This window comes from Chiloscyllium plagiosum, chromosome 4 (assembly GCF_004010195.1).
Source record: "Chiloscyllium plagiosum isolate BGI_BamShark_2017 chromosome 4, ASM401019v2, whole genome shotgun sequence".
In the NCBI taxonomy this organism is placed as follows: domain Eukaryota; kingdom Metazoa; phylum Chordata; class Chondrichthyes; order Orectolobiformes; family Hemiscylliidae; genus Chiloscyllium; species Chiloscyllium plagiosum.
Window position 1 is genome coordinate 89,552,607 of NC_057713.1, and position 11,679 is coordinate 89,564,285.

Consider the following 11,679-nt stretch of genomic DNA (forward strand, 5'->3'; position numbering starts at 1 on the left):
AGGAGCGTGGGACTGAAGTGCAACCAAAAGCAGAGGAGGAGGTTTTTCAGGAAATCAAAAAGGGAGTGCAAACGCCCACACCCAATATACTTGTGGTCCACGGACTCCACAGCGCCACAGAACAAGCAGTTGGGCTGGTAGCGGAACACCTCATATTCTGCCTTGGGAGCCTGCAACCACATGGGATAAATATGGATTTCAACAGCTTCCTCATTTCCCCTCTGCCCACATTATCCCAGTCCCAAGCCTCCAACTCGGCTCTGCCCTCTAGACCTGTCCATCACTCCCCCCTGACCTATCACCTTCTCCCTCACCTTCATCCACCTATCGCTTTCTCAGCTACCTTTCCCCAAACCCCACCCCCTCCCATTTATGTCTCAGTCCCTGCCCACTAGCCTCATTCCTGATGGAAGGCTTATGCTTGAAATGTTGATTCTCTTGTTCCTTTGATGTTGCCTGATCTGCTGTGCTTTTCCAGCACTAGACTCTTGAGTCTGTAATGGATATAAGCCTAGCCTGACCAACCTTCCCTCATAAGACAATCACCCATTCCAGGTATAGTCTGGTAAATCTTACAGTAGCTGGGCTAACAGTGAGATTTAATAGATTTTCAAAATTATGAAGTGTTTGAGTAAAGTTAAACAACAGCTTATTGGTATTGGGTGGGTTATTAATAACCTAAATGGGCAGATTGCAGGATCCATTCAAAACATTTTAACTGAAAGAAGGCATCTGGGACAGTGCAGCTCTTGGTCAAACTTGGTATGTTTTGTGCTCATGTCATGCAGTGAGTCTTGAGCCTAGATTTTTAGATTCAAAAGGCTGGAGGGCTACTAATTGAACCAGGTTTTGTTTTAGTTTTGTGCAGATGGTGAAACAGAAATTGTTAGAGAAGCTCAGCAGGTCTGGTAGCACCTGTAGAGAGAAATCAGTGACCCTTCCTCAGAATTGATGAACTTGAATTTAGTTTAAGTTGGTATATTAATTAATTTTAAGTACGCTCAACTTGTGGAAGAATCAAGACAAAAGTGAGTGTGCCAACAGGCGAAATATTAAGATAATGCCGTGACAAACTTAACAGGGTTTTTTCAAACCGTTGTGTTGCCTTCTCAATCTGACTGGTTTCAGTGGCACTAGACTGCTTTTCCAGACTGAATCACTAGGTGGCGAGCACAAAACGGGAATGTCCATCCGAAACCACAGCCTGAACAAAAACCAAGTGTGAAACGGGGTGATCGATTAATTTTATTTAAAATGAAACAAAGTGAAGAGTCACGTCGGACTCGAACCATTAACTGCTCTTCTCTCTACAGATGCTACCAGATCTGCTGAGTTATCTCAGCACTTTCTGTTTTTACTTCAAATTTCCAGCATCCGCAATATTTACTGTTCTTTGACCAGTTTTACTGAATGGACAATGTCGTTTTCTATTTTAGAAATAGTAATTTCAGCTTTTGATCGTGCGCTCCGGTCATGTCAATAGAAATCACCAACATGAAAACGAAAATGTTGCCCGTGTTGGAAAGCTGAATTACAGATTAAAAAAAGCAAGTGTTGGGCAGAGTTAATCAAAAATGACTTTTCTTCACATACTATTTTCATTTTTGAGTTTGCCCAACGCTTTTATATCGTAGCCAGTTCAATTTCAGATTTTTGATTTAGTCAAATAATTTGTGGGCTGACCGTGCTGAATTGGAATGCTGGAGAATCTCGATAGGTCTGGCAGCATCTGTGGAAAGGGACAGGCCCTGCTGAGTTTTTCCAGCACTCTTTTTATAATACATAATATAAACTTTTATGTATTAATTTAATCAAAACTGTTTTAATCCAGAATTGTATGACGACACATGCAGAGGCACGCAATCGTTTAATAAACTGAATCGTATAAAACGCTGGTGATGTATCGCTCGATGTGCAATAAATTGATACATCTCTAGTATGTTTGTATCAAGTCCAAGGGCATCGAACAACTTCAGAGCTGAACGATGACAGGGAAAAATACGCGTATTACCTGTTTCTGCAAAAGTCGGTTCACCGGCCAGTGGATTCGAGAGAGAAAATAAAACCCAAAATTTCACCCCCGCCCCCTGCAGACATAAACACTGCTCGACTGAACATTTCCGGTTAAACACTGTCCCATTATCAAGGAGCAAGGAATGCAGCAGATAACCGCTAGAACAACATTGAGTTAATAGCCAACTCGGAAAGCTGCGCCCTGGTTCGAATATTTGATTTGAAACGGATGTAATGACTCCCAAAGACAATATAACTCCGCGTCTAAAGCATCTTAAACGCATGTATCCGAAATTTTAGAATTAAAATAGAGTGGTTCATGAACTTCGAGGGAGAAAACAAAACTTCAGCGCCGTAGCGGAGTTCTTTTAGCTCTGTCACAAAGAGCAAGGGGGACAAAAACGATTCAAGCAACGAATCTAAACATTTATTTTCCCTTGGAAATGTGCCACCGCCACATGCATACACAGAGCAGCCAGACTGATGAATGGGGAGGAGTGGAGAGTGCAGCAAAAATCCCCGCCTCCGCTGTGCGCAAATGGAACGTTGTGTCGGTCGTCTGGGTTGTCAATCAGGTGATGTAACAAAGGGTTTGGAGTGTTACCTGCTGTGAGGTTCCAATCGTTCATTCACAAGATTTGAGGAGCAGGGACCGTGTGTAAGAGAGCGCGCGCCGTACACGAGCTCACTGGAGAGCTACAACCTTGGAGCTCGTGTCTATTTATTTATTATATATGTAAACCATATTTATATTCAATACAAAAGCTTTGTTTTTGTTTCTGCCCCTGTATCAAAGTTTTGCATTCTATCGGTTCACTATGCGCTGGACAATGGGAGCATTTTCAATGGAGCAGGGAGTGGGATTGCTGTGGAGTGGCTGCTTGCTGCTGGAGTGGCTGGCGGTGGCGGGAGCGGCGGGCAGCCTGCTGCTGGACACTGGCGACATGCACTCGAGCTTCGTACACCGGCGCCTGAAGCAGCACGAGAAGAGGGACATGCAGCGGGAGATCCTCTCCATCCTGGGGCTGCCCCACCGGCCACGGCCGCATTCACACGGCAAGCAGGACTCGGCGCCGCTCTTCATGCTCGACCTGTACAACGCCATGTCCAGTGGCGGCAGCGGCGGCGAAGAGGAGGAGGAAGAGGAGGACGGCGAGGGCTTCTCGCACCGCTACAGAGCCGTGTTCACTACGCAGAGCCCGCCGCTGGCCAGCTTGCAGGACAGCACCTTCCTCAACCAGGCCGACATGGTCATGAGCTTTGTGAACTTGGGTAAGGCGAAACTTTCTTTAACCCCGCATACTCGTAGTAAAGGTCATTTTGCAATTGTCTCCCTCCCTTATCACCCTTTCTTGTGGTAAATGCAATGATTAAGGGTGTAGGGCTGCATTCTTTCTCTTCCTCTCCCCCCCTTCCTTAAAATGGGGGTGGGGGGTGCAGGAGAAAGATTGATTGATTTATTTCACCTTTTCTTCCCCATCTCTCTCTCTCTCCTTCTCTCTCTTCCCCCCCCCCCCCCCCCCCCCAAATCAGCAACCAAGTGCGCCCCAGTGCCAGGCACTTAAACCTCTGGGACTGTATATACCCGAAGCAATATAGCAAACGTGCCCCCCACGAACACACTCACGCCTAGCACTTGTATTATACGCGCGCAGTAGTTAAAGACGGGTTTCCAAGAGTTTAGTTGTTAGCCTTGGGAGTTCAGTTGCCCATCCTGTTAATCGGTTTTGGGAATTAAGTGAATGCAATTACAAGACCGCATCTAACATATTATCAAGTGATTTTCGCGTTTTCTTTTTTTTAAAAAAACGCATATATATGAAACCTACTACTTTCATGATTTAAAAAAAATAATTTTGAGCTTGTTTGGTCAGAAAAACGCCTATTCTGTATCACTAAGCGTTGTACTGAAAGCTTGGGATGGGGTCATTAAAATCTTATTGTAATTTTTGCAGCAAGTTCAGAAGATTTTTTTATCCTTCTCAGTGCTGTGCACCTGTCGCCCGTGTATATTTCAGGCAAAAAGTGCAATTCTCTTTTTTTAAAGTAAGTGTTGGAATTCGTTCATTGGATTTAAACCGATGGCACATAATGCAACAATGTTAAATCCCCATAGTGTTGCATATCTGCACCTGCGATATTTTAAGGGCTGGTGCGTTTCTTTGAAGGTACAGTACTGTGTAATTACCTGTAAACATGTTAACCCAGTGTCCAGCCCGGGGATATTGTTAATTCCCTCTTCTCCTGCTCTAATATGAACCTCCCTCTGACTTGCACTTATTCTTTTCTTTAACACAAGCGACTGGAAATAATTTAGTCAGGAGTTTTCAAACCAAATATTGACAGCAGATTCTTCTGAGTCGAATGTTTATTTTCCATAAATCTTTGGCTAACGAATGGGTCCGCAGTCGAGCCAGTCACTGGATTCCGAGGAGGAGAAGTTTTTTTTTGAAAGGAGCCTTTTTCATTATGGTGGAGCTAATAATCTGCGTGTTAAAACAGGTTCCTGTGAGGTTGGTAGTATTTATTTGCGGTCAAAACATCCCTTGCTCAAGAAAGTTAAAGTATTTGCGGTTTGAAGAAAAGGTAGAAGACCTGTTAGTTGCAGAAGCCAAAATAATAGCCTTATATTTTAGCCATTGCAAGTGAATTCCAGTAGCCGGCTGATTTGAATGGGCAGGGAAGGTTCGTTGCTAATTAAGGACACTTCTATTCGATCCTTAACCCCACTCGGACCCCAAGAGTCTGAAAATTGAGTCAAATTGATGCGATGAATACATATGTGTAACTGATTTTATCGCAGCTTTACAGTTGGAAAGTCTTGCATTGTTGTTCCACTTATGAAGGACATAGGATTTGCCCGTCATTGTAGTTAAGAAAAAAATTATTGCATTTCCATAAAGCCTTTATCACCACGAGGCATCTTGGGGCACTCACCAGCCAATTAAATTCATTTTTGAGCTGTAGTCACTGTTCACTGTAGGTAACATGGTGCCCAATTTGCCCAGAGCAAGCGCACACAAGCAGTCAGGTGGTAATGACCAGGGTAACCTGTATTGTGAAATAAATATTAGTCAAGTTATTTGGGACAACTTCAAGACTCTTGAAATGTGGGATCTTTTACAGTTACCCAAGAGGGTGGATAGGGAGTCAATTTTAAAGTCTGATTTGAAAGCCTATTAGATGCCATTTGGATTTTGTGGCTCCCCTGCTATGGTGCAACATTTAAGTAGTACTTGCTGCCTTTTAATTACCCTGAAACGTATGTATGATGCAAGGCTGTAGAAAGCCAACATCAAATTGGTCATAAAAAAACCCTGGTATTTTTGAAGAAGTATGGGCAGGGAGAAAGTGAGGACTGCAGATGCTGGAGATCAGAGCTGAAAAAGGTGTTGCTGGAAAAGCGCAGCAGGTCAGGCAGCATCAAAGGAGCAGGAGAATCGACATTTTGGGCATAAGCCCTTCAGGTATGGGCACCCAATTTACTGAAGGAAACCGGTTAAGATCTTTTGTTACAGCTAGGGATGGTACAAATGAATCTTTTCCATTCAAACCAGCACTAAATGCATTTTTGTCAAGCAATGGGTATCCTGTGTAAAGTTAATAGTGGACTGGGGGTGTTGAAGCTATCTCCCTTGTGCAGGTTTATCCTCACTTTTTGTTCCAATTGGCTGGAATTAAGTTGTTGAGTTTCGTTCATGTGTTGTACAAATGGGATCCTCGCAGCCTTTTTTAATACATCAACATTAAATGTTAACACCTGGGAGATTTAAGATGTTGGGGACAGTTACAAAGTAATATTAGACCCCTGGGCTCCTAAATTAAGGGTGTGAAACATGACCAAGCAATTTGTGTTGGAGCAGGAAGCATTATGTTTTTAATGTACATTCTTCTCTTATTTATAATTCTGACATTTCAGGGGACAGGAAATTCATTATCTTAACCAATAGAGTTAGTATCTTGTGTTGGCAGTTTTTAGCAATTGATTTAATGCGAATGACTGGGAATGCTAAAGTAAATAAAACTTGACATTTAATGTTTCATATCTAGCTGTTGAAGGGAAGTCTGATTTTACTACCATTCATAAAGAGTGGCAATACAGTTTGTTCGATACAAATATTCCCGGCATGAGCACAGCAGTGTAATGGTCAGAAGCCCAAGTTTGTTGGGTATGTGAGTTAGTTGTGCTTTAAGAAGGAGTTTGAGCTCTGTATGTGGGAAGGAGCAGGGCAGGGATCTTTAGGATTAGAAATTATTTTCAATTTTGTAGTGCTTCTCAACCATCACCAGATGTCTCAAAGTGATTTACAGCCAAAGGAGTACTTTTGAAGTTTAGCCAGTCATTGTAATGGAAATGATGTGACAAAGGATCTGCACACACAGGTTCTCACAAACAGTAAATCAGATATTCTGGCCAGGGCACCCAAGATAATCTGGTCTGTTCTATTTCAAAGCAGCGCCATGGGAATCTTCTATATTTATCTGAGCTGGTAGATGGGACGTTGGTTCTGCACTCCCTCAGTATTATACAAGAGTGCCTGCTGAGATATTTTTGTATTTAGCCTTTTTTATAAGCAACCTGTTCAAAGATGTTATTACATATATCTGGAGCATGCTTCTTGTTCAGGGCTAGAGACGTGACAACTGTACTACAAGAGGGGTCCCAGCTGAGATATTTTACTTAATTCCTGGGGTAGGATTTGATTGTGACTAAGCTAACACAATTGAGGAAAACCATGATAGTTGAATGCTTTATCAAAGATGCAATAGAGTTCAGTACTCATAGGGATGGCCTCAACTGGGATCTTGGATTCATGTCACACTACACCATTGCACTACGCACAGAGACACTCCTATGTGCGCACAGACTTTTATACCCTTTTATATACATATACGCACACACACACACACACACACAAGTTTGTGGGGTGAATTTGTACTTGCAGAGTTACATTGTACTTTGCTCAAAAACTGAATGAATCCATGTAAGATTCTGTCGATTCATCTTTTAGATTAGAATCAGTCTAAATATTATGGCGCACACAGCAGCACACAGGGCTGACACCAATTGTTAAAGTCCACTTGAGAATGTAACTTTTTCACTGTGATTTACACGTGAAAGAAGTGAAACTATCTTGGTCATTCTAACAGATGAGAGACTTAACAAACAATCAAGGTATTCAATGTATAATTTCAGTTACATCGCACTGTAAACTTTTGCTATAAATTCTGTGTCTTACAATCATGTACTCAACAACCACCTGATGGAGCAGTGCTCCGAAAGCTAGTGCTTCCAATTAAACCTGTTGGACTATAACCTGGTGTTTGATTTTTTTTAGCAATAGAGTGGGTTAGGGAGATACAGAGGAGTTTCAGAGAAAAGAGGTCTGAAGAGAAAAAAAACTTGCATTTGCATAGCACGTTTCACATACCAAAGGGCTTTAGAACCAATACAATCACTGTTATAATGTTGGAAGGTTACACAGAAAGGGATACTGAGATTGTAAGGGATTCTTCACTGGAGGGCAGTATAGATCAGTGAGGTAAAGGGGATCATTAGGTAATGTGTTTGAGGACTGGATGTGAAGAGTAAAATCTTAGGTGATTTGAATTTTTAGAAGGAACCGAGCCTAAAAAGCTAACCAGGGTAGTGTAGGAAATGCCAATTGTATAGACATTAGAGTTTTAGCAGTGGGAGAATTATACAACCTGTAAAGTGTGGTAACAGGCTATTTGGCCCAACAAGTCCACACTGACCTTCTGAAGAGTATCCCACCCAGATCCATTCCTCTACTGTATTACTCTAAGTTTCCCATGACTAATGCACCTAAACTACACATCCCTGAACACTAAGGTGAATTGGCTATGCTAAATTCCCAAACTTCACATCTTTGGACTGTGGGGAAAAAAACGGAGCACTCTGAGGAAGCAGATACAGGGAGAATGTACAAACTCCACATAGGTGATTGCCCGAGGCTGGAATCGAACCCAGGTCCCTGGCGTTGTAAGGCAGCAATGCTAACCACTAAGCCAGTGTGCCGCCGCCCAATGTAACATCTAATTTAGCAGCAGCCCATTCGGACTGAGGTTGGATGCGGGTGGGGTTAAAAGGTCTTGGTGGATGAAATGGGATATTTCAAGTGTGGTCCTAACTGGAACAGAATGGTTGCATATCCTCTGTTCAATCTGTGCAAGTGACTTGGATAATTAAAGAATGGATGGAAAAGATGAAGAGTCTTTAATGGGATTAGAAAGCAGCGTTTAGGGTGCTAAAATCTTAGGTGATTTAGTATCATCCACTATTAGCACTGACATAATCTAAGAAAGCATTGGAGAGGTTGACACTCGTGGAAGTTGACCCCATGTTACAAAAGAAAAACTATTGAAATGGACCACAGAGTTAGTATGATTGATCTTCTCAATGCTTTCTGGGTGAATGATCAGGATGTTGAGTTTAGACCTGGAGGAGGAACTTTATGGATGTTGAACCATCTATCAGATGTCCGGTCTTAGTGAACAATAATTCCATTCTCTTGGATTGGAAGAACAAAACTATCATCTGTGATTTCCACCACAAGCTGTTTGCCATCATCTGAATCCCACTCACCAGCACTGTTTAGATGGTAGATGAAGATTCAACCACACAAGTTGAGGATCTGACTCAATATTATTTAGCACAAAGACAACTTCTATTTGCATCTCCATTATTAAACTATCTCTACCCAATCTTCAGCCCATTGAAACATACCTTTATCACTTCGTGTGTAATTTCATCTATTGCTTTCCTTGCTAGCTTCCCCACTTAAACTTCAACTTATCCAAAACTCTGCAAAACTTCCTCTTGCTAATTACCCCACCCTGTAGTGATTCACATTTGCCTTCCGTTGGCTCAACAGTTCAAATAAAAAATTAAAATCATATATGGCTTTGGCCTTCCCTATCCTTGTAGTATATGTCAATCTCTCAGACCGTACTCTGAATTCAGCGCAATCTCTAACTCTATCATTGAGTCTATTATCTCCACTTCACCATTAATAGTTGAAGTTAAGCACTCTCTCTCTCTCTCTCTCTCTCTCTCTCTCTCTTTTTCTTCTCTCTCTTTCAGACCTTCTTTAAAACCTGAGGCATTTTTTGAACTGTATTTAATAAAGACATTTAAGTTGATAAGAGAGGGAGATGGCCATCGTTGTACTTTGTGTTACCTGAACATAATACATGCCAACAAATTTTAAGCTACCTTATCAGTTGATATCACCCTGAAGTTAGCAGTTTTAATTTTAACACAGTGATGGTTTATTTTTCCTACTCTTAAAAATTAATGGGCAAATTTTTAAAATTAGTTTTGGAGTCACAGATGAGAAGGTGTTTCAAGGCTGTGAAATGAGAATAGTGTTTTAAGGCTGATGAGATGCAGAAAGGGTCGATTATGAATCTAATTACAATTGATTGTTGCTTTGGGTTTTAAAACTATTTGAAACTGAGAAATGTGGAGTTCAGTTATGTACATTTTAAAAGTAGGTGTTGCCCAGTTAAGCTGTACAGAGATGCAAATCGCAGCACTGACCTCCAATCAGCCTTGGTTGCTATGCAACATGGCTATTTTACATTGAATCCAAATTTAACCTTCATGTACAGGATTGTAGTTACAAAGTGTTTGTAGGTGTGTCCAACAATTTTCACTTTTTTTCTGAAAGACCTACTTTTAAGGCAAGGTTTTAAGAGTGTTGAAATTCGATATTTAAAAGCAAATTGCATTTAAATAGTGTTTTTTGTGTACTCAACATTGTGAAGTAATTCATGCAATTAGTACTTTAAAACAGAAAAACAAAATATTCCAGATGGCTGGAATGAAAACAGAAATGCTGGAAATGCTCAGCATGCCTGGCAGTATCTGTGGAGAGATAAAACATAGTTGCTGTTTGAGGTTGATCTTTTAGTGAATTTAATAGTATTGACTGTTTATGGAGGGATTCCACAAGTCCATTTTCGGACCAGTCTGCATTAAAGGGCAATATTGGTCAGAGATTCAGATGTGTATAGCCTTATTCCTGAATCCACGAAGCACAAGAGCATGACACCCTACCAGGATCAGGTTTGTTCCTTGGTTAAAGAGTGGACAATATCCTATTTCTCGTTGTTTGGAATACTCCAGGTAAATGTATAAATAACTACTTGACTGAAGAAACAAAGGTAGAATTTGGACTTGCTGAGAAGAGTTGTGTGTTTTGTCATTGAGCAGTTTCTCAGATATAAATGTGGCACTGAACATAGCTTGCAGGACATTCCTGAGTTTGAGAAATACTGGTTGCCTTTTTATGCCCCAGAGGCAAGTTCTATTGGATTTATCAGCACTAAACACTTGATCATTGCTTTTGCTGTGGGGTTTTGTTTTGTTCCTTTGGAATTCCATCTGTGTCGCAGAAATGCTTGATTGGTGCATTGTGTGTATGTGTGGGGGGGGTGGCAGTTGGTGGGGGGTTGGGGAGAGTCAGTGTAAAAGGGAGAGGAAGAAGAGGAAGCAATTTAAAATAAAAGCTGTTGTCGAGTGCTTTGAAAAGCACTGGCCTTTTTCGCAGCAATGGAATATGTTTGGCCTGAAAGAGTTTGATCTCCACAAAGTGCAGCCTTGACTGTCATCTGTCATCAAGTATGATAGGAAGCAGCCATTTACTGGAAAACTGATGGATGGGTATGCGTCACACTTTTGTTCATTTTAAAAGAGATTTTCATTAATGCAGCATGTTTCATGACAGCTGGATGTCTCTGAGCACTTTACAAACATTGAAATAATTTTTAGTGCGGTCACCTGGAGGAAATGTGGCAGTCAAGATGTGCACAGCAAGCTCCTAAAAAAAACCTGAAGCTTTGACTAAGTTAACTCCCCTTTCCTCCTTTGAAACAATGTCTTGGGATCTTTACAGCCATCTGTGTAATTTAACATTTTGCCCAAAGCACCTCTGACAATGCTACTCTCCCTCAGTACTGCACCGGGCCCAAGCACTTAAGTGAGACTTTTATCTATACCCCCAAGGTTCCAGGTTTGAAAGTGCTGTTAACAGAGCCACAGGCCAGCTGTTACATAGACTATTGTTGCAGTTGGCTATTGATGTGCCATATATCCCTTAAAGTACTTTTTACCTTTCCGGGGAACAACAGAAACACATCAGTACATAGTCACTGAGAATTTTAGCAGTGTTCTTTAACCAAGTATTATGGAAATCTGGACTACAATTATGATTAGATTAGATTAGGTTCCCTAGAGTGTGGAAACTGGCCCTTTGGCCCAACAAGTCCACACCATCCCTCCAAAGAGTAACTCACTTCCCTCTGACTAATGCACCTAACACTAGGTAATTTAGCATGGCCAATCCACCTGACCTGCACATCTTTGGACTGTGGGAGGAAACCGGCGCACCCGGAGGAAACCCACGCAGACACAGGGACAATGTGCAAACTCCACACAGACAGTCGTTCGAGGCTGGAATCGAACCTGGGTCCCTGGCGCTGAGACTGCAGTGCTAACCACTGTGACGCTCTTCACTTTATATTTTATAAGATAGCAGGGGACTGAGGGATTTTGGGTTTAAATACATTTTAGCTGAAAATGTGTTGCTGGAAAAGCGCAGGAGGTCAGGCAGCATCCAAGGAACAGGAGAATTGACGTTT

At 41.7% G+C, this 11,679-nt stretch overlaps 1 protein-coding gene across 1 annotated transcript in view; it reads left to right on the forward strand.

Annotated features, from left to right (window-relative positions):
• The first annotated feature begins 438 nt into the window (after positions 1-438).
• Positions 439-11,679, forward strand: part of bmp6 (bone morphogenetic protein 6) — a 133,074-nt gene continuing 121,833 nt past the window's right edge. Inside the window, exons 1-3 of the mRNA XM_043688583.1 lie at positions 439-555; positions 1,832-2,588; positions 2,810-3,285. Coding sequence (XP_043544518.1) covers positions 2,497-2,588; positions 2,810-3,285 — 568 coding nt within the window. The 5' untranslated portion in view covers positions 439-555; positions 1,832-2,496. The remainder of the gene's footprint in view (positions 556-1,831; positions 2,589-2,809; positions 3,286-11,679) is intronic.